At 36.9% G+C, this 24,321-nt stretch overlaps 1 protein-coding gene across 2 annotated transcripts; it reads left to right on the top strand.

Moving 5' to 3' along the window:
• Positions 1 to 1,555: 1,555 nt before the first annotated feature.
• Positions 1,556 to 24,313, top strand: LOC106125503 (Mitogen-activated protein kinase phosphatase 3). Of its 2 annotated transcripts, none has more exons than XM_013322736.1 (6): positions 1,556 to 2,245; positions 12,156 to 12,246; positions 22,255 to 22,441; positions 22,985 to 23,123; positions 23,721 to 23,951; positions 24,229 to 24,313. In XM_013322736.1, exons 1-6 carry the CDS (start codon positions 1,879 to 1,881, stop codon positions 24,276 to 24,278), a joined length of 1,065 nt encoding a protein of 354 aa, XP_013178190.1. In that variant the 5' UTR covers positions 1,556 to 1,878; the 3' UTR covers positions 24,279 to 24,313. The 2 variants fall into 2 exon arrangements, with proteins under 2 accessions (XP_013178190.1, XP_013178189.1); XM_013322735.1 differs by having other exon boundaries at positions 23,721 to 23,956; positions 24,229 to 24,297.
• Positions 24,314 to 24,321: the final 8 nt, after the last annotated feature.

Here is a 24,321-nt window from a genome sequence, read left to right as displayed (position 1 = left end):
CATGCGTCTTTTTCATACATTACAAAGTTTGTTATTATGTAACGGTTTTTATTTATGATTCTATTCCAAGTATCCCAAACTCTTAAATCAACGTTGAGCGTAGCATGGACCTATATAATTCTTATTATTGAGCAGAATTAACCAAGAGCGGAAAAGGAACAAGCTTACAATTCAAAAATATTTTGTATGGACTTATGCAGCGTTATCATGATAGACATCCCTTCTCACTCTATCATATGTTTTCTTTCCACCAAGACTAATAATTAACTACAGAATGCTTAAAAATCCTGAGTTTGTAATCCATAGGCGTTTGATTTTGAAGGTATTCGTGAAACATATCCTGTCAATTAATTATTTAGGTTTTAATTAAAAATTAATACTTTTACTATGAAATTGTGCGGTTTTTTTTCTAACTCTATGAATTTTATTCAAATTCTATTAAAAAATCAAGTGCTACCACGCAAAACATGGAGATTTTATACAAGGTGAGAAAATAACCTAAAAGGTTATTTTTAAAGAAATTGCGCCTGTGAGCTTCATTAACCATTTATTTAGAATATAATTAGCGATAACAGTAATTTTTGATGTTAAATGTCTCCATTATATTTTCTAGTAGTATGATATGAACCATCGAAAACTTTTGTTCCGTATGCATAATGCGAAATTGTAGGCTAATTTATTTTTCACATTAGTTGAAGTAATACTAAATAGATTCCGTAATCTTCATAATAAAAATTTACAATATAAAGCTTTCAATAGCAAGGAAACCATTGGCGCCTAGTCGTATTTGCCACTCAAAATGTTTTACAGGTCGTATACGATACTATTAAGTTATGGATTCTTACCTGGATTGATGGTTTTATGTGGGATTTTCGGAACATATAACAATCGTCTACAGAAAAGATCAGTGAAGAGTGTATGATTAAGTTTGTAAGAAAACTTAATTTTTAGCTAATTCTTATTGTTTATCGGTCAATGCATATTTAACGAGAACTTTTCTTTTTATGTTATTACCCTTTGGCAAATTTAGGTCTAATGTTGTTAAATAAAGAATATAAAATGACTACGACTATAATACAGCAAGGACCTTAAATTTGTGAAGGTATTTCAAATATAATATTCTGAAGTTAATCTGGGCCCATCCGAACCACGCTATATTTTATCGTTTTCTATAGTTCATATGCGCTCATCACTATTGACCTCTTTAGATTGGTATCCATGTTTTTCCTCCTGTCTTAGAAAATTGTCAAACAAAATATTTTTATCCTGGCAACACTGATCACTATAAATGGATAGGCGATTGCTCGGAAATGATAGCTTTTTCTTCGATCCAATTTAAACGCGGCTGTCGAAATTACGTGAGAGTCAATTCTATCTATATTATTATTTCCAATCCCCAACACCGTTACAAATCACTACCATCAACGCCAAAAGTCTTCAATCAAGTAGGCACAAAATACTTCGTGTCTTAGCCAGCCCTCAAAAGTCGTCAGTGCTTGTGCTGGCAACTATTTGCCGCGTAAATTGACAATCCTTCGTTGTGTTAAGTCTCGACTCTTGCTACGAAGTCGAAGTAAATACTTACATACTCTTTGGAGTAGAATACTTGCAGTTCTGCTACGCCTTGCGACGCCTAGCGCGCTGCGCTCTGCTAGCTCGTTCGTTGTGGACGTGAGGATTGTGAAGTGTTTATGTTGATGGATTTCTTTATTTTGAACTGTTTTAAAAAAATATTGTTATATTCTTTATAATGCCAACAATGTTGCAGTTTAATAACATTTTCATTACCGTGGTTTATAAGCATAAGTAGAGTGCAACAGGCGTTCTAAGGGGACGTAAAGGGTTCGTGTAAACAGTAAAGAACATTGTGATTACAAGATGCCTATGGATTCTGAATGCGAGTGTGACCTGGTGTCAAAGGAATGGCTTTTAGCCAAGCTGCGATCAGACGAGAGGGATATGATTTTGATCGACTGTCGAGGATCAAATGAGTATGCCATGTCTCATATACGATCCGCTGTGAACTTCTCCATCCCAAGCATAATGTTGCGACGGCTTGCGGCAGGAAAGATAGAGCTCGCGTCGACGGTTCAGTGCAAGGAGTTGAAGGCGAGGATCACACACTGTTGTTCTCGGGGCACTTTCGTCCTATACAGCGATGGAGCGCCCCGAGACCCTGACTCTGTACATGGAATTCTACTCAGGAGACTCAAACAAGATGGCGTGCAAGTCGTCTGCCTCGAAGGTAATTATTTTTAATTAACTAAGACATGCTTATTCACTTTTCAGGGGAAAACTCCTATGGAAAGTTAACATGTAACATTTTTAGACTCATAAGCTTGAACATTACAACATAATAGAGATGTTTTTTAAATATGTAATTAATTTTTTTGTATATGAATTTAATAATATTAATATAAGCAATCTTTACTAAACCTACTAGAATCAAATTATTCATACATTGTCATACTGTAGCATAAAATTATCATTAAAACAAGTAATATATCAATTCCATATAAATAGCTATATCCATACTTTTCATTCATAATTGTCAACTGCGCTGCAAATGCAACATCCATACAATTAACATTAATTACTGGAAATGTTTTACAAACATATAAACTGTGACTCTATTATAAAACTGAAACAATCATACAACATCATATTGCTTAGCTTACAATACTATGTTTAATGGTTCATACTTCATTATATCTGACAATACTACTAGTAAGACATAATATAAATATAGTTGTTCGCAATGCTTAATAGCTTCTTGTGATTCATATATTATACATGATAAAATATGTTTATTTAAATGAATGAAAATTAATTTTTAGTTTCTTTAGAAATAGATGGTAATATTTATAACTTTTAGTTAATCATTTTCATCAATTTAATATATTAAAATGATACTGAAGTATGTTCAAAAATGTAAAGCAAATTTTATTTAATTATGAAATAATTTACTAATATTAGAAATGAATATTATTAATATTGAAACTTTATTATAATTGGTAGTAAAAAAAATGCCTAAAATGTAACTTCATTGTCTGAATTATTTCAGTCTGATATCTAGTTTCCATTGTTGTAAGTCAAGTATAAAAAACATTTTCATTTGTGTAATTCTGATTTGAAAGAAGCAAATTAGAATTAATGATAAATAATATGTTTTTATACATGTCTAGGCAGTGGAAACACATCATTAACATGTATCAAACTTTGAACAAAAAGAATCCCACATGCACATCCCCACTAGTGCAATTCATTCATTCCAGTCAAGTGCCGCCGATTGAGGTGAACGTAACAGTTGCTACACGATCTGACGTTCCTTTCGTAATCATTCATTGACGAAAAATACCCGCACGATTTTTAAATCATTCAATTTAATAAAGTTGGCGTGCTGGAAGTGGCCAGCTATTTATGATATGCTAATTTATGCAAATTACATATCGTATTTGCGCTGAGAACCGGCAATTATGAAGTTTTTCTCTAATTTAATTTATAAGTAAATTAATATAAATGTTACGATAGCCTGTTAATTTTGTCCATTTAATTATTAGTAAAATATGCCCTTTGTGTGTTATTTTTCCTTGTCTCAATTATAATACCAAGATATTGGGATCATAGGTTTCCTTCTATCTTTCATACACACTAAAAAATGTACAGATACTATTTGGTAAGCAGAAAACACTTTCACGCATTAGGTATTTGATTCAGTACGTAGCGATGAACAATAGTTTAAATGTACAGGGGGCTAAGACCGTTGCCGGAGGTCGCAAGTCGAGGCATCCGCTCCACCAAACGTGGGAGAGGAAGTCGGCTACTTATTGTGCTCTGCAGTGCGAGACGCTTGATTATGATCACCGCGACCAGAACGTTACCTTATACGCATCGTTTTATAGCCTGTTATCGTCTTATGAGAATTCTAAAACCGTCGGGCTCGTATTTCGAGCGTGGTGTTGAATTTTAACCGATCTAATTCGTAGTAAACGCAACTTTATTGCGACAAACCTTGTTGTCTTATTTCAATATGTCGACGCGTTGTCTGGGGAACTCTGGTAACTTATAAATATGAAATTTCTGATTTGTATTATTACTTTTTTAATAATGTTATTAATAATATACACTTCAAGCTGTCCAATTATTAAGTATGCGATGTTCTGGATTATATTATAGTTTGCCTACAAGTGCGGATCCTTCACTTAAATTTTCGTTAAAGATTTCTATTTCTTACTTGTTTTAATTTATTACAGATTACTTTTTTACACAGAACACGTCTACTTTAAGATTATATGGTGTTATGTACAACGTTGTGTTTTAAGTTTTTATGTAATAAATCTTAATAATTTTTGAAATCATTCTCGCATGACGTTAAAACAGATACAATCTTGAATAATAAAATAGTTTGGCACCTCTCTCAAAGATAAGATTAAATAATTACAATGCAAGAAGACTATATTTAAATTAAAGACACTGGACTGACTACGCGCACCGGTATAAAATAAAATTTGACATACCAATAGGTACGCTTCTAAGCGGAATATAACACAGGAACACATAAATATTCGATCTAATTAAACTGAAGTTAAGACCGCGCTAGGTTACAAGTAATTACAAATAATTAAAAATCGACAGCTTTCCACGAATCTTTTTGTGAAGTTCTAAGAAGTCGACAGTCTTTTAATTAATAGTGATGTTAGGGCCTGTAACGCGCTTAAAATTTAAAGTCTCTTAAGGGTATCGGAAACCACGCTGGGAAATAAATACCATTGACACTATAAAAATATAGATATATCATCGTTGAGGTGTCGGATGTGTGTTATAAAACGTTGGCCAACATCTCTTAATGAAAACGTATGTAAAGAGTAGTAGTGTCTGGGAGCCATTAATCTAACTAATATAACACGCAAGATGAAAGGCTGACCGGAAGCCGCCGCCGGTGCTTCGGTCTTCGGTCGCCGGAAGTGAGCCGCAATTTTATTAATAAGTTCCTGTTACGTTCACGTCCTGCCAATTTAATTTGGTGCAACTATCTAAACATGTGCGCCCGCCATTTTTTTATAGTACCGGTCCCCTGAGTCCGGTAAATATCTTTATTAATTTCCCGACAATCGTAATTCTTACTAGCTCGTAATCTGCGTTCGAGTTTTGCTTCTTCATTTGCCACATAATTATAAAACAAAAATATGAGGACGAACAGCGTCGATGTTTAATCAAAATTAAATTTATATGCTACATGAATAAAGGCATGTATCCAGTATGATTCAGAAAATGTAATAGACGTAATAAAAAAATTCGAAAAAAAAACATAACAATTTGGGGAATTTAAATCTTAGCCAAGCCAATAATTCGTAAAATTAAAAGTACACGTGTTAATATAGATGTGTGAATGAAAATTTTGATGGCGAGCAGAAAGGGCTGGTTTAGATCGTAAAACATGAGTTTGTGTGCTAAGTACGCACAACCGGACGCCGCGCAATCTCCGATGTATTAATAATGGAGAAGGCAATTTTGTGTCTGGTTTACATAACACAATGTTTATTTAAACACAACGATTATTTGCCTAATTTATTATTTTCACATTGAAAATATTTACCAAATGTGTGTAAATTGATGCAGACACTAGCAGTTGGTCCTCCATGATTTAATAAAAAAAATCTAGTCATAAATGTAGCCTACGTCACCCGGGGATAGTGTAGCTTCCCAATGATGAAATAATTTTTCAAATCGGTTCCGTAGTTTTGGACCCTAATGCAAACAAACAAACAAATCGTTCTTAGATATTATATTATTAGTATAAATAATTTGTAGGGAATTTTGCCATGACTTTGTTTCAGTAACGAATCATTGTTATCGTCGTTTCAGATAATTTAATTGATTGTTAACGTAAAATTGTCCTTGTAGTTATAAATACAGAGACGTTGACTACATTTTGTACGTTTTTATTTTTATTTTTTATTGTCATTGTTATTGTAACAAGTTATTTCAAGCCTTCAGTTTTTTTTATCTATTATTTATTATCGCTCTGTTTATCGAAGGCTATCTTTATCTGGTCATCCAATAAACTTATATTAGCTTGGAATTTTTAACCGTTTATAATGCTGCATATTTATTTATGGGTCACAAGACAATGATATATTTATTCGCAATTTAAATGAAACGAAATGAAAAAATCATTCCAAAGCTAATTTTAGAAATTGAATAAGAATCAATTACCCAACTGTGCACATAATTCTGTTTTTTTTTGCGTACAAAAAAGTCTATTGGGCGCTCATTCTCTGTGCCCTAGTCGGGCTGGCAACGTCGCACAAAGCGTGCAGATCGTCAATGTGTGCGAAGTAGGCACTATGTTAGTTCTTATTCATCTTTATCCCTACAGTTCGATTGACGTTTTTCATTCAAGGAAAATTTTTAACATACTATTATTCGTATTACATTCATACATTTATTTACGATTTTGTCGTGAAACGTTTTTAAATGAAGTTTATAATATAAATGTATTCATTATTAATAATTAATCTCGTGAGATAAGTATTTTATATTAACTTGTTTAGCTTGATAGAGCATATTGCTACAAGTGTGATTAAGATCTCTCAACTTAAACGCTAGTACTTTCTTGACCTATATAGACATCAAGAAGCGCGGTCTATAGATATTCTAGATTATCAACGAGTACTATTTGTTGGAAATAAACATCGTACATGTAACTTAATTTTACTTGTGAATTAAATTGAAAAATACATATGAATAAAGACCATTGTTTTGTTTATGTGGAATTAAGGTTCATTGTGTCGCTACAAGGAAAGTCTACCGTCATCTAGGGTTCCTACGTAAACTTAACTATGTGCAAAAGGCAAATAGAAAAGCGTATTAAACATTCAAACATGAAGTGGTGATGATTTTTTTTTCTTAATAAGATAAAGGTTTATTACTTAATAAAGATATTATTCCAAGTTACAGTACATTTTGCGCTTAAATACTATCAATTTATGTAATAGAGGAAGCAAACTGGCTTTGATAGTTTTTTTTGGTGGATGATTCGCGGACCGCGAGCGCTTCGCTTTAGCTCATTGTGTTATGACTTTATTGTGTATCGTTACGCTACGCCGGACCTCAATGAGCAAAAAACAAGACAAAAAGGTCGCTTTTTGTTCACATTTTTATATACAATGAAACTATTTACAATTATGCAAATAAACACCTTTAGAGCTGCGTAGGTTGACGACGCCCATGCGTTGCTTTATATATGTTTTAGTATGTACTATTTATTTAAACGGCAGACAAAATTTTAAATTTTACCAAGTACAGAGACCAGACTCATAACACCAAAGTCCTAATTTAAGTCTTTTCTAGCATTAATCAAATCTCTTCAAATATAGCTTCAATAGGGTGTCTTAAAAACATTACGAAGTGTTTGTTAGATGTATGATTTATCTTGTTTCATTCGTTGAATGTGCTTTATAGCCTACAGTTTATATGCGCGGGCATATTTTTGTTTATTCTAAATTTCACACAATATCGATTCTTCGGAACTGGATCGAAACGAGATCGTGACGTCAATCAGATATAGTTCGGAGAAGCGGCGAACTGTGTTGATAGAGTGCCGTAACGTTATTGTTTCATGACTCGTTAACATGGAAACTAAATTTAGCCAATATATCGATTACTTTATCACACATTTATTTGCATTTGCGTAAAAACGATTGATGGAATTGAGAGTTGTTGAACATTTGAACATCGGAATTCATCGTTTCTTAACTTTTATTTGTTAGGCTTAAATAACCTACAAATTAACGGTTCAGTATGATGATCAGATTGATGCAAACACTTTATTTAAATAACACTTTTTTTTGATATAATATTTTTAGATAAACGCTGCCTATCCTCCCTCTCGTTATTGCGAGTCTAAATAGGGAGCGAGCGCTTGATATAATTGACCCATCTTTTAGAGCATAGAGTCAATCGAGGGCCATACGCAGCGGTATTTATAACTCGCCCGCCATCTCACAAATTGCTTCAAATTGTCCCAACAGGCTTCATTAGACCCTATTTAAGACGTCGCGATCATTTCACAAGACCTCTACTTCCATAAACTGCTCTTAATATCAATAAAAGTATACTCAATAGACTAACTCTAACCATTTCCTTCGGTGTTCTGATAATGTTCTTGTGGTGTGCGTAAGATTTTTGTACTTCTTTATAAGTGTGTAAGACCGATTTTGCTTTGGCATGATTTATCATTAGTTGGCAATGTACCAATGCTTTTATGATAATCGGCCGGGCTTGAACTGGCTACATTGTATAAGTAACGGATGACTTGTCATATCAACCGTCTACGTTTTATCTCATCAGAAACATCCTCTCAGCGAATAATATATCAATATTAAAAATGTTAACTGTGTTATTTATCTTACTACTTACTAATATTATAAATGCGAATGTTCAGATGGATGGATGGTTTGAAGGTATCTCCAGAACGACTGAATAGATCTCAATAGAAATGGCATACATATAAAACACAGCCTATAAGAACACAAGCTAGGTACTGATTATGTTTCTTTTAATACCGAGCGGACGAAGTCGCGTGCTACCGCTAGTTATTGTTATATTTTGTTGAAAAAATTGTCAGTGTAACTTTGCATATGTTCCAATAACAAAAGGAGCAAAGTTAGATTGACTGATTTATAATGCATGTATCGTAAATTACTCGGTTAAATAAACATGCTTACATTTAGTGCGTCATCTCGCACCCTTTCATCTTTCGTGCATAAATTATTGATTTTAATGAAGTGTTAATAAAGTTAAAAGAGATTAAACCTTGTTTGATTCAATAAAAACTAAAAATGTGTAGACGATTTACCTTAGTACCCAAGCAAATCTTTTCTTATATTCTGTCTCTTCATTTGATATGCACCTCTACTATCAATAATGTAAGGAGAATCGATTTTATCTTACGTTATAGGAAAGGTTCGACTTAAAAAGAAGAGTTTTATTTTTAAAATAACTTTACCTCAATTTATGAAAATGATTTTATGTGAAGACACGGACTCGGTATAAGGAAAAAATTCAGACAATACATAAAAAAATCAAGGAACTGAAGTCACTCTACAAACTAAGTATACGTTTTCTAATTGCGTTATATCATGCGGAGTGGAGACAATTTCATATTCAATTTGGTCTAACAGTCGTAATCAATATTCGATTCACGAGATTGATCTGCAAAATAATTTTTAATCACGATTATTCGATCGTCGTCTAAACTTATATATTGTGTTTTACGATTGCTATTAGTTACAATCTTTAGATGATAAAAACATGCCACGGAGATAAAAAATAGTTCCTATTGTATATAACCACTGACCAGCATAAGGTCGCTCGTGCAAAATCGCGGTTTGCTATTTACCACGAGTGTAAGTGATCCTTACTGCGCATGCGCTACACCTTCGCTTCACTGCCCTCTAACAACAAAACACGCATCGCTGAACACATAGTAATAATATAAGTATTAAAATGATGATATCCACAATTTTTAATTACCATATTCACGTATCTAAAAACTATTTAAATCAGTAATGATCATGTGAATTGCAAATATTGAATATTGAACACCTCTGTTACCTTTTTGTACTACTTCATTACGCTTAGTAATATAGGCAAAAAGATTTTTATACTATGTTTTATGTAGAGTAAATAAGTAATATAAAATTGCTTATTCTTATCATAATAAGTAATTTACATAAGCCGTTACAATAATGGGCGCCTATGTGAATATTTAGGTATGTATGTGTAACGTAATATGTAGGAATATATGTAAGTAGATTATCAATTTCTATTTGTGTTATGTAGAGTATAAAACATCTCTGACGTATCAGAATTAATAAATTGGTAAACCATTTTTTGAAACTAAACATTACTATTGTAGATATATTTTTTATACTTTCATTAATGTACAATTCATAAAAAACAATATGAAAATTATAATTACTTTAGAATACAAGGAGTTGGGAACATTCGACAACAAATTGTTTAACTCATGCATTTGGAAAGGCGCAAGGCTGGCGGGAAGGACGCGGGAGGGCCAAGGCCTGCGCGGCCCTCACCTGCCGCCCACGCCGCTCCGCACCTCCCCGCCCTCTCCCGGTGAAGTCCCCAACGCTATAGCACATGCTCGTAGCGTGCATGGGCGTAGGCAGCGTGGGCAGAGAATGCTTAAATGAACTCGCTCGGGTGGACAGCTGCGAATTGTCGGCCGGTGTGCTTTATATTTTGTTATTACATTACGTAGGTGGTACTGGTTCTAATGCTTATACCGGTTTGGGTTTCATTGAATTTTGTACATTTGAGTTAAGCTCGTTAAGTAATAGTCGCCATTATCGTGCTATGAAGTTATTCTCTAAGTTAACTCTTATTGTGTTTATTTGATTTGTATTGGCAGACCTTGTTCGTTATTTACTTCTGTGTTTGTTTAATTTTTTTTAAGGTATACAATTCATTCTCCGAGAGTAATCTTCCGATAAGAGGAAAATATTGAACAAAGATGTATAGTTTAGTGACTAGAAATTGGTTTTTTAGAACTTTACTGTGGCGTCATCCGTATATTAAAAAATATATATATTTTTGAAACATCGATATAGATGTTTTTAATCGTGATTGGTTAGAAAGAATTAAACGATTTATTGCAAAAGATTTGGTTGTTCAACTTTGAGCCTTATAAATATTCATGGATGAGTAAAATGCTGTTCTGATAGTTCAACGAAGCGATGTAGGAACAAGTTGGGATTGTTTAACGATAGCTGCGTGTGGGTATGAACAGCTAAAGGATTCGATTCACCCGGGCCGGGTGGATTTCATGGAGTCCTTGCGAGCGAGGCCGCGTGGGGTGACGGGCGCGGGCGGGGTGGCTACGACGAGTTCATTCAGAGCGGCGGATGAATGGGCCCGAGCGATGAGTCATCGGATCGATACCGCTCCCGCCTGCACCCCGCATCCCGCTGCACGCCCGCGCCCGCCCGCGCTCGCGGCGCGACTGCGTGCCTCCGTGGATCCGTTGCAACTTTGCGTCGGCCCAATTTTTTTTACGCTAATAAAGGCAAAGCCAAGCACACCACGCTGAGTCGCAAAGTCGGTCAGCGCCCATAGACAAGTTTATTCAGAATTGTTACGTTAATACTAGATACGTGTGGAAAGTAGAGCATCGTATTATCAATAAGAAATGTAACAACATTAATACACATAGGCACTTATACTTACGTTTTATAAACTACTTGCATTTGTCCCTTACTCCGTACACACAAAAAAAAACATATTAGTAGCCTATAATATGATCTTCCAGACTGTTGTTATATTTGATATGCATACCAAATTTCAGCGAGACCCATTGAGCCATTCTGAAGATTGACATTTATAATATTAATAAATTTAAATTTCAATGACTCGATATACTGAATAAGACTTAATTACCTGTAAATAACCATTTGGTAGCCATCGCTTGGGACTTATGCACCTAATACTACGAAACGGAACCTATAGTCTGTATAGATGAGTATCAGATCACGACATGGAATATAAAGTCGTCCCACACTGCAGGCGCGGTGACGCAACGGACGCATTAGCATCACAATGGCGGACGTATCGACAGTCGAAGGCGGACGGCAGGAAACAGCCGGCCGGCGGACATCATCCTGTCGCCTCTCGCCTGTCGCCTGTCGCTTGTCGTTCCTCTTATTGTATATCATATACTTACCATTTCATAAAACATGTCAGCTTTCTCGTAATCAGATCCATTTTATATACCTATACACTTTAAACAAACGTATCAACAATACCGGCTTAGATATAGATATCTATCATTTACTATTCGGCACATCATGCGACACATCTCCATATCGCCCTATAGCGGGCTTATCATAACTAAAAAGCCATACGATTAAGTATTGTAAAGCGTTATAATTTCAAATCACGATACTGATGATAATTTAGTCTCCAAGGCAACTATCGAATTTTAAATCAAAAACTAAGCTATGACCATTAAAGCGAATCTATTAGTGATTGAAAGGATATAATATAGATAGAGCACATGTAACAGTGACAAATGATAGTAACCTGTATTGTTTTCTTATGGATTTGCAGAGTAATTGTGGTTATGTTGTCACCAGGGGAGTTTATGGAGTTCCGGCGCGCGTATCCCGAGTGGTGCAGTGAGGCGGGCGCTCAGCACGTGCCCCACCTGCCGCTCATGGGCCTCAGGTATGTTACGCTATTCATGTTGAATACAATATATGTATCTTAGTATACGTCTCCCATATATAGTACTCTATTCTCTTTATTAAAGAATAGATAGTAAAGGAACGTAGCACATCCGTAGGCCGATATGAAATAAAAACTAACTTCTAAGTTTCGAATTTTATTAACTTTCAATAAAACCTATTTAGTAGTAGGTTTAAAATAAATAGGTATGTATATGTAGATGGTTGCTACTATGAGTCGAACATTTTCGTATATAAGGTTTCTAGGATAAGCTATTTATTGTAATAATAATATCTATAGTCACCGTTCAGTTTATAAATCAGTGAGTTAATACATTTTATGAACATAATAAACAAAGCGGAAGATGTTATGCTGCGTCAGATCTCAAAGGAAACTATCCGAACGAGGCCACAGCGGCAGCGGTCGAGGAATTTGAATGAATCATTTTTAAATAATTCCTAACGTAACGCTGACTCATGACTTATGCATCAGTAACGTGAAATGGTATTCCACATTGAACGCAACAAAACTAACACGATATCAATTAATGTGAGGATGGAAAAGCACGCGTGGGAATCCGATTTCATCGTGAGAGTTTACATGTACCGGGGGAAAAAGTCGACTGTCGTGTTCCGGTGTACGACGCCCGCGGCTTTCTAGCTACCCACGACGTCTTGCTTAGCCTGCTAAAGTTATGTTGATACTCCTACACTGCATAATGTCATCGTAAATTTTACTTTATATATACTAGTCCGTATAAAGTCCATCAGCTTCTCATTGGACGAAAAGCAATAGCTTGTTTCATGTTTTGTAGACGTATTGATCGTAATTTAAGAATGAAGGTTATTTGCGAACCTGTTTAATCATGAACATCAAAGGTATTACGGCATAGATTCTGACAGGCGAAATTTAATTATAATAAAATTGGAATGATGTACCCACGCATATCTTAAAATGTACCTATTTTCGGAATCCAATACATTTTTAATTTAAACATGAGAATGGCGTGGGTTGGCAGTACGTACTTCATTATAATTTCAAGTTGAACTTTGATCAACGTGGGTGCATGTAAATAAGCGAGACGAAGCGAAGTGTTATTCTCTGTAACTCTGAGTTTGTTGAGTTGAGTTGAGTTTGTGTTGTGTTGACTGTTGAATATTATTGAGTATTGTTCCGCGGCCTTATGCACTGAACACATGAACACCGTTGCCGTAACTAATTGACACTAGAACATGCAAATTACCGCTCTTCGATACATGTAAATAGTAAGTCAATGTCAATAAGGATTCATTCACGAGAATGGAAACAACCTTGAGTTCACATTGATTACGATTCTACATTAAGTAGTCACAAAATAAATTATTTGAATATATGTTCTGACGCTGATATGAATTATCCAGATTCAGATAAAATACTTTTTAGTTATATTTACCTATTTTTTTTTTAATTTTATATTTTTTGTGATCTTACCGATTTGTCTTTATTATCAGACTAATTGCATTAAAACAACTCTAGAAATTAAAAAGTTGTCTAGTATAAAAGAAAATTTTGCATTTCGCTTATTTGACTTTGGCTGTTGTAACGTCGCCGTGAATGGCATTTCGTGCAGCCATCCATCATAACTTTTCTCTTTCGCGCACCATAAAAACGTCGACGGGTTTTGACGCATTGCAGTGAGCATTAAAAGGCGTTCGGTTAATAAACTCATTCATCATTTTGTCGTACCGAGCCCACGGCGTCAGCAACGGGCTTCATTGAGTCGCTGTCGATGCATTGAGTTAGAGAACGGCTGCAGCGCATTTAATGGCCGCCGCACCATTCATACAACGAAACGAACGCAACTATTACGTTGCGCTGTACGCTGTAGTCAACTTACACATACATACATTGTATAATTATATGACTGTATCGTTGAACAATTTGATCGTTGAGTTGCCCGTTCGATTTTAGTCAATGAAATGACGTCATTCGATAGCATTTGATTTCTATTCAGTTTTATCTTGTCAAGATTCACCGTTTCCCCGTGACTTCCGGCCGCCTACGGGCGTGCCGTTCCCTTTCACATTATCGCTTCCTCACTATAAATAGCTGCTGTGTCGAGTGTATGGTGTAGCGACGCCCACGCAGGGCCGCGGGCGGAGGGCGGAGGTCGGTTGGGGTGAAGGGCGCGGGGTCGGGGAGCGCGGCGCTCGGTTCCTGTGCTCTCTCCATCTTATCGTTACATCAATTAGATATTGTATTTTTACTTTTCCTTAGAAACCGCGATCTATATTTAGCTTTTGTAAAAGGCACCTCATTTGTTATTTAGGATACTTGCCCGTTACTAAAATAGCAGTTTAGTCTACAAAAAAATGTTTGAACTTTAATTATTTGAACTTTATACATGTATATTTAAAAAGTTTAGGGAATATTAGGCAAGAGTGTTGTCATGCTTGCACGTTATAAACTGTCTTTCATAGTAGGTAACATTGCGAAGTTAGTTAGAAGTTAAATGTATTTGGTGGCAAGTTTAAATTTTAATTACAAGCACGCTATGCCCCGGAGACGCGGAGGTATGTGGCGAGCGACCCGGTTAACATTCCGCCTTTTACCTAATGGACGGGCTCGTTATGGGAGCATTGGGAACACACTCCCTTTATTTAACTTGTCAGTATTATGAAAATGTTTTAATGAAAATACCCCTTAAAACATTCTGATGTTCGCGGACGTGCGGATGTGTCAGTGCAAGAGATAGTTATTCTACGGCAATATCGAATAATTGCTATCTATTTAATATAATTATCAGAAGATACAACTATAACACATTAAGCGTGAATTTAAAAAAAGTTTTTATACATGATTCCTAAAGAAATATATTGTACTATTTCGTAACAATTATCGAATTATAGTTTTATGTGAAAGTTGATCGGTAATGTCACCGTAGTTCAAGAGCACGGCCTCTGACGTCAGAGTGCGTCAAGGTCCCGATATCGGATGTAGGAATCTACCGATGCCGTCCACGTTATTTACACTCGAAAACTTTGATCGTGCCTACGTCATTTTATACTGAGCGACATTGTACAACGTGGGCGTTAAGGCCTCCCACACACATTGCTAAACTTTTTTCCAATGAGATAATTTCATGAAAAAAAAATCCGAAAATAGCCTTAAAGAATACCTTTAAATATTACAATCATTGTAAATCAAAAGCAGGATGAAAAATACGCAATGATGAATACTAATCTAGGAGCCTTCGATCTTATTTGCAAGTGAAACAACCGATTATATGGAATTATTTATTTTGTAATTAATTAAGGAAAATACGCAGGGAAATATATGAATTAATTAAAACTGTTATTTTAGTTGTATATGCAGTTGTTTCGAAAATAAAACTGTCAATTTTATAAATCGACTAAAAATTCTATTTATAATTTCCGATTCGCGTACTTCAGGAAAAAGCACATTTAAATGATTCCCATATGTTTTGTCATACTAATAAATTGTCGGTTTAAAACTTCAAAATTAGACTCTAAACATAACCTACTAAGTGTGTAGATCCCCTTATAAGATTTAGTGCTTGGCGAATGAGCAGGCGACGTCAGGTCTTGGTTTGACGTCAAGCCGGGCCGCGGGGCCGTGACTGCCGTGACAATCTGCTACAAAAGTCTCAACGGCGCCTAAGTGACTGCTACTCTTGACTTACGCTTGTAGCACGTAGTGACGATCGATTATTTTCACAATTGATTCGCTTCGCGTGACGAAACAATTAACTACAGTTAATATGGATACATACGTAATATCATTAATGAAGACAAAAAGTAATAATTTGAATAACCTATTACTAATAAAAGAAAAAGGTTCGTCTTGTGCGAGTTAGGTTAAAAATATGACAGGTGTAATAATTGCGGTGGTGGTTTGTTATGAAAATGATGCGATGTTTTGTCTACTATCCAAGAATAGTGAATGTAATCTTTGTTTGCTTTTAGAAGACATATATTATGATTACAAGTGCTGTTTTTATATTATAACAGAACTTGTAATCACTTTTTATATAATACACTTTTTATACACCTAAAGTAAAAATAAATTAAACAAATTATTTTAAATACATCTTTGCAGGCACAATGACTCTTATAGATTCATTAAACCATCCTTCAAAACCAAAATAAGTGTTCAAGAACAAAGTTTGGTTTATATTATTTATATTTATTGATGTAATAAAGAATGCTTGTAAGAACCGTACATTCACTACAGAGGTAAAACACTTGACGTGCAATGTGCAAGTCGTGTTATCCGAAGCACATCCATGTACAAGTTAATGCGTAACAAGTGGGCCCACCCGATATGTTACTGCCGCTCCATTGCCCCGCGAAAGGAACCGGGCTATTTCTGCCCGCCAATGCGGATGTACTTCTACCTGCAGCTTTGGTGGATTAAAAATGCTCCAATGACTCAGATATTCTGCTTTATATCTATATCTTTGATGTTTAATTTTAACGATATTATGTCTCAGGACCTCTGTATGCTACCGCAACCCGGAACCAAAGCCAACTCAATTTTGTTATCAATATCAAATGGATATGGTTTCTTCCAGTAGTTGTTAGACTTACACCAAATCAAGGTGCGTTACATTTTCTCATCGTTTTCATGTATTTCGCGTAAAACCAGTTAAATCATTGTGAACGTCTGGTTGAGATAGTGCAAATGCGTTCACAATTTCAATAAAAATTCCGTAAATCTTAGGTGAATATAATAGGTTATACGAGCAGCACTCTAGAGTCAGCTATTGTATATTTCGGACTTGTTCGTTGCAGTATTTATCTTATTGTAAAGTCATAGTTTGTGATAATCACGCGTTTGCCGAGCTGATCCTTGTTGCGGGTTATCTGCGGCTACGTCACGCGGCGTGACGTCAAAGCGCCGCCGACGATCGCGTGAGTTCATTCACGAATATATCCGAGCACGGCCACGGGCGGACACCGCACGCAACGTCTTTATCCATCCCCTACAGGGTTGCCCCTGCTGTAATTGAATAAATCGCTAAGTTGTACACGAACGAGCATTATTTATTATGCGTATGACCTAGCCATTAAAATCTGAAATCGTGTTTATCGAACATTACGTAGTTCTAATAAAAACTAAAGAAAGTTTATAATTTCTTAGATTAACTAAGATATTTACCTGTAGTGGTAATTGGCAAATATAATAACATCTATAGTATATGTATAAACAATTTGTTTTACTATGCAAAAGTAAAGTAAAAAAAGTAAAGTTTGTAAAATACTGAACAACACAAAATTCTGATGGTACAACCCTATCTGGGTATCATCATCAATGAAGACGTCTCACCCGGAATAATGCTGATTCAAAACACGATTCACGTTCAAATTTAAAATCGAGCAACGATTCCAAAAATATTGTGAACAGCTTTACGCGATGTGCAAAGTTAGTGTCGGCTGTCATCGTGGCTATTATAGCGAGGTTGCTCATGACGCTGCACGATGTATTTCAGTTTGATTATGAGCAATAACTAGTATGAGTAATCACCGTCCAGCCTTCAGTTACAAGTCTGTCTGTTTGGACTTGGAATTTGAGATTAAGGGTGCAATTTAATTCGTCGATAAATCAAACGATAAGCAGCATGCGGAGATTCCCCGCATACGGGCAAACGACTGACTAAAGAACGTCGATGTATCAGCAATTGTCGTGCGGGGATTTAGTTGACTATTATAATGCGCGGTAAGGAAAAGAAAGGACTATCACCCAACGCGCGGGTTCGAACTAATCAAAACAGTTCTAGCATTCGAGCGCAATAGCATGCGTGAATAGACGATATGCCTCGTTATAACGTTTGGCTATTATGTGACTCTAACTGCATTGCTGCATGATATACATTGGTACTCAATTGTTCACGTGTTCTTTGATCCAACAATGATATAGATCTTGAAATATATACATATATTTCTGTTATGATAAATGTTAATTTTGATAGTCTCTTTAGTATACCTTTATTTTATTTTATTACCAAATAAGTGGTCCCGTTAATGTAAATCCTTATATTCATATGAATTAAAAAACCAATGACTAAGTGAAAGCCGTCGCTACGGCCGAGTAATTGCAAGATCCGCTTGTGAAGATGGAAAAGTCCACTCAAAGCGCATATTTAACATATTTATAGTATATCGAACAAATGAGTAAGGACTCGCCGATGTAATCTTGTATTAAATGTAATTGTTATCTACAAACTGAATATTTTAAGTATGTCATTGGAAATAATTCTTCGTAACTATATACGGGCTGTACATCCAACTGAATGTTTCATAGTAGTCCGTGCATTTAAAGAGTGTGCGGCCATCTACAGAAATAGAGCGGTTTTCATAAACAAACGGTCGACGGCGTCGGCGCGCGGCCTGCCCGCTTGCCGGCCTGTTTAACCTCGACACACTTGCTAAACAAACCCGACGCTTCCTACGGATCACTAATACCTTACTCGCCTTAATGACCGCCCCCTATTGTCCATATACCACTTCAAACGAACTACATTCAATGTTTTAAACGGAATAAAATTTCCCTTTACAACTGACAAAATTAATCTAGATTTAAGACCTAATTTAACTTGTCTAAGATTTTATTGCGACAAGTAGATATATTTATATACTTCTGTAGTAAATTTAACTGCATAACATAATACAACATGGTTTCAATGGTATGACTACTGTCATCAATTTACTAGTGACATGACGCCTTAGTCCTGACAGGATAGAAGCTAGTTGTGTCGGGCGTAAAAAAAACGTCCCTAGCGGGCGGTCATTGGCAGCGTCGGCGGTGCGGCGGGTCGATCCGCATTCCTGTGCGAGGGACCACCGCTCGCCCACACTCACGTATCCACATTACCCGGCCGGCTTGGAACATGCCTCTTCTTCATACCACTACAAACAAGCGACGTACATCCTTAATCGGTCGGTTACGAAGGCAGCGGCCGCGCAGTACAGTATAGGAATCGTTCATTAATAACACGGGCGGCGCGGCTTCCGGCGGCCAACAATCAAATACAAATTGGATTCGCACGAAGTCAACGCCGCATCGTTACACAATGCGAACGCGCATACGCAAGTTGTAGGCACGAGAACCACTTTAATATAGCGAGCTTTCATGATCTTATCAAAAACTAGATAAACAAAACAATTGACTTCATAACAACTTCCGTTTAGTGTTCACTAGCTGTCGCTCGCGGCTCTGTCCGCGGAGAACAAAAAAATAGTAGCCTATTTATTCTCACACAGTATGTCCTACATCCATGCCAAATTTCAGTGAGACCTATGCAGACCGTCAGAAGATAACTTTAAACAAACAAACATACATCCATCCATCCATTCACCAAACATTCGCATTTATAATATTAATAAGGTTACCAACTATCATTTACAAGAAGAAAATAATTAACCATCTTTATATTTACGATATCTTATGTTTGAATTAACATTTGAGTTGAGCGTGAAACTTACAAGTAGTTGATTTATTACCTGTTGTTTCAACAACCGGGAAATCATCTTACGTGGGAACTAGCTTGCTGTACTTTCTGTGTTATGAAAATTGGTAACAAAAGTTTACATAATACACCTGCAAGTAGCCCATGCTGTACGCGACTATCGCCGATAAGGAAACATAGTTTCGAAACACTATTATCTGTAAATAGGAGCGCACTTAATTATAATTACTGATTTGAGTTCCCTATCAACACATCACCACGCTCCGCCAGAATGCGCTGTTGTATATTCATCAACAATACCAAGATAATTGTCTTTTATAAATAATTTTTTTACCATATTTGTTTTTAATTTCGTATAGCTAGAATGTATAATAGTTATATTTGGACAACGACATTTTCTTTGAGACATTTACGATTTACTTAAATGTATCTAATACGTGTAATTTGATAAATGTCGTAATATGTATGTAGTTTCATGTAATAAATACGAGTAGACCAGCACGATTTCTGAGAATGTATCCGACTGCGAATGTACTGCGGTGTCAAGTTGCTGAGATCAACGATTCCACGTACAGTGTATAGAATTATTCTGCAAATGTACCTATTATCATTGTTGAGATTAATCGGTAAGATTTAAGAAGTATGTACATACTATCCACTCTGCGAAATTATGTTACTATTACGTATCGTAATATTTATATGCGCACATAGCCCTATGATTTACAAATTAGGTGTTGAACTTGAAGAACGGTCGACGACGTGGGTGACGGGTCCGGAGCTTCACCCACGTCCTCAGATGCCTCGGTCGCGATAATCAGATTGGTGCGTGGGCAACTCCCCTGAATGGCTACCGCCAGCCAGGCGCGCCCAGCGCCCACGCCAGTGTCTACCGCACTATCTACATTGTATTAATAATTGCTGCTATGTCCAGAAAGGGCATTCGACTCAATGGAATTCCCCAAACTACATAACTCAACGCGCGAGGCACCGGAAGTTATCGATTTCCTTTATTTTATTTGTATAAACGATGTTGGGAAAAACATTATTTGGTTATTTGAAACAACGTGATAAATAATTTTTGTCATTATCAAAATTTTAACTCAATAAGGTGGACCCGACAATAATTTATCGGGTGTTCTATAGAAGCTGAAGCTAGCGTTCACGAAAAATATCCAAGCAAGTAGACTGTTTTAGTCTCTTACCTGTAATTCGTTAAAGCTTGAAGAGAATACTGAATATATTACCGCAATTGCTCACACAATGTCAACCGCTAGCAGTCCGATAGGCACATTTTGCCGTGAGCTGAGGTACCTGAGAGCGCGTGGGCGACAGCAATCAGCGTTTTCCTTCGCCCCACAATAATTAGATTGTTTTCAAAACAAGCTGAATGACGGCGAGACGATTGAGACTTTCGGTAAGTACGGCGTGGGAGGAGACGCGTCGGCGTCGCGGCGAGGCGGGTGAGGGTGCAGGGGCGCGGGGGCTCTAGTAAGGCCGCCGTGTGGGCGGCCATTGATCCACGGGGGCAGGTGAATGGTGCCCGGGGCCTCCTCCCCCATTGAGCGGCGCGATCGATCGCCGCCCTCCCGAGTGCCGCTCGCGACCTCCCGCACCCTCGCCCCGGCTTTACTGCATACGAACAATCCTACGCATTCGGCCGCCCACGCCGACCTCGCCGCTTGCGGGAAAATGGATTAAATGTGGCTCTCTGCAAAAAAATACGTCTCTCGCTACGTAAACGTTGCGAGCCCTTCGTTTTGAAAGTCGGCGTGGGCGGCCATATTGCTATAAAAGACGAGGAGGTGGGCGATTGCCGAAATGAAGGCGAATTGGCAATGCTTTCATAATAGCTAATGGAGGTTTTCTATTTTTATCTGTACCTCTGTAGGATTGGAAAGGCAAGCGTGTAATAGGAACATTTCTTTGTGTCACTTATTTATATTTTCGTGATTTACTTTACCAAAGATTGTTACAAACTAACTCAAAGGGTGGACAATGATTATATTGTAGATTTATTTATTACTTATTTTGAGGGACGCCAAAACTCGACACCCGACTGAGGGGACAATGTCCTCTTTATAAATTTACTATTACGTTAAAAACACTAAGAATATTAAACTAAGCTGTTGTAGGATTAAAGCATCTTCCAATCCTTTGTAAACAACTTTTGCGGACAGAAACCGTATTTCTTTACGAACTGTTCCGTTTCATGATCAAACAAAACTTTTATGTGAACAGAAAATTCATTGGGCTGCGGAACTGAAAAGTACAAAAATGTTTGTACTTTCAGTTCCGTGTGTACTTAATATTTACGAACATTTTTATAGGCATATATTAATAAGATTAAATGTAGGTTTGTTTGTATTCTGTTATTGCGAGTGATATGCTTTATACTGACAATTCTGTAGCTTTTCAGTGTCGGAACACTTGTATCAAAAACTTGTCATTCAACCAAAAACAGAAAAAAAAAGATTTTTTTAATACAACTTTTAGTAGCGTTTGTCATTTGTTTTTTAAATACTCAATACTTTCATTTCCAGGTCCCTTCGTATATCTGGGTCCGGTTGTGAGGAGGCGCTGTCGTCGGGCTCGTCGTCGGAGTGCGAGGACGCGCACACGCATGCGCACGTGCAGCAGGAGTTCCCCATAGAAATCCTGCCCAACCTCTACCTCGGCAACTCAACCAACAGCGAGGATTGCGACGCACTCGCCAGGCACAATATTAAAGTACGTCAAATGTATATTTAGAGGCAAAAATAAAGGATATACGCAAGATGATTTTAATATGTCATGTATCTCAAAATAAGTAAATTTTCAAGGTTTTATTGAAAAGTATGTAGGTAAATGAAGCAAGCAGGTTGCAACTAACTAGCTTATGAAATGAGTATGCATAGTAGAAAGCCTAAGCATACATTGCATGCTGTTCAACTATCCATCGTATCGTCCACTCGAGCCCATTCGGTTTCATTGGAGGGCCTCTTCACTACGCTCAATAGCTTTTACGTGACACGAATGCACGCTACAGCTCGAGAAAAAAAACAATAAAGGTTCCTTTTCATCCAGCAGATTGTATGTCAAGAAACCACTCGAAAAATGTTCTATTATGCCAAGTATATTTTATATTTTGAAATGACCTTGAACAAACATATTTTACGATTTTAATACTTAAGGATGGAGTAGTCTTTTAGTGCCGATTAAGTGAGAAAATTTCTCTTAATGCGAATTATTTTCTATTAAATAACTGTTAAAGTAAGTGTTTGTCTTATACAGTACGTGTTGAACGTGACCCCGGACCTGCCCAATACGTTCGAGGCGGAGGGCTGCGGCATCAACTACCTCAAGATCCCCATTGCGGACCACTGGAGCCAAAACCTCGCCGTGCACTTCCCACAGGCCATACGATTTATAGGTAAATACATATACTTACGTAACCCTCACGCATCTAACTCAGAGGGGTTGGCAGAGTTAACGGATATCAATCAGAAAAGGCGCGAATGCCCTTTGCTTCTTTTGCATTCATGTATTTACGCATACATGCTTGTCGGTTACATGCATCGACATAATATATTTAACCTTTGAAGAAAATTTAATCATTATATTATGAAATAAATTACATAGTATATTGTAATAAGATGATTGCATGAACGTAATGCATGATGTAATACATGTCCGCAGTACATCCGTGTCACTAGTGTTGCACATGGCTTCATTGTACATACGTAAATATTCCATTAGTCATCTGAAAGGTGAGCGCGTCCTAACACTGCCGCCGATTTCATAAAGTTTACAACCTCCCACAAGGTCGAGGCTGAGATAAACTACAACTATTCAATACTTGTCATAGAATCTAATTATTAGGCTAAAAGCACTGCTAAATGTCGAATTTTTATAACAGAGCATTGATAAGAACACGTTTCTGGACGCGCCAAATCAAATGGCGCATACTATATTTATATGCAATGAAGCATCGATATGGTTATTGATTTTTTGTGTTATGGTGATGCAGAGGAGGCGATGTCGGCGCGGTGCGGCGTGCTGGTGCACTGTGTGGCGGGCGTGTCGCGCTCTGTGACGGTGACGCTGGCCTACCTGATGCAGCGGCACCGGCTCTGTCTCCGCGACGCCTTCGAGCTGGTGCGCAGCCGCAAGACTGACATCGCGCCCAACTTCCACTTCATGCGCCAGCTGCACTGCTTCGAGCGTGACCTCGGCCTGCACGAGCACAGCGCCAGCCTGAGTAAGGTCTGTTTGTGTACTACCCCACGCCCACAACACCACACAGACTACCACTACCTCTCTCAAACTATGTCACCAATTGATAAAACTTAACACATTCGAAATTTCGAATTTAAACGCACATCTTTTTTTTTTAATTGAAGAAGTCTTAATTTTTGTTACTTACTACTTTTCAAACATAATGACATATCATTATTCCAATGTAGATTTCGCACAATAGATGTCATCAGAAGCATTTTAAAGAATGCGTGTTGAGACGTTATTTTTATTTGTAACAGAGTCAAAGTGTCGGTGGCAGGGATACAGTCGAGGAGGCGTCTTAGTTTAGGAGTCGGACGCTATTGTAGAGATAATATTGACGGCATTGCCTG

Source organism: Papilio xuthus, unplaced genomic scaffold (genome assembly GCF_000836235.2).
Source record: "Papilio xuthus unplaced genomic scaffold, Pxut_1.1 DF825928.1, whole genome shotgun sequence".
In the NCBI taxonomy this organism is placed as follows: Eukaryota; Metazoa; Arthropoda; class Insecta; order Lepidoptera; family Papilionidae; genus Papilio; species Papilio xuthus.
The sequence above is the reverse complement of the archived record's forward strand: the minus strand, read 5'-3'. Positions and strand labels throughout refer to the sequence as shown.

Coding starts and splice junctions, on each gene's coding strand:
- LOC106125503 (XM_013322736.1), top strand. CDS start 1,879: ATGCCTATGGATTCTGAATGCGAGTGTGACCTGGTGTCAAAGGAATGG. Junction 12,247..22,254: donor CTGCCGCTCATGGGCCTCAG/GTATGTTACGCT, acceptor TTTCATTTCCAG/GTCCCTTCGTATATCTGGGT. Junction 23,952..24,228: donor CGAGCACAGCGCCAGCCTGA/GTAAGGTCTGTT, acceptor TATTTGTAACAG/AGTCAAAGTGTCGGTGGCAG.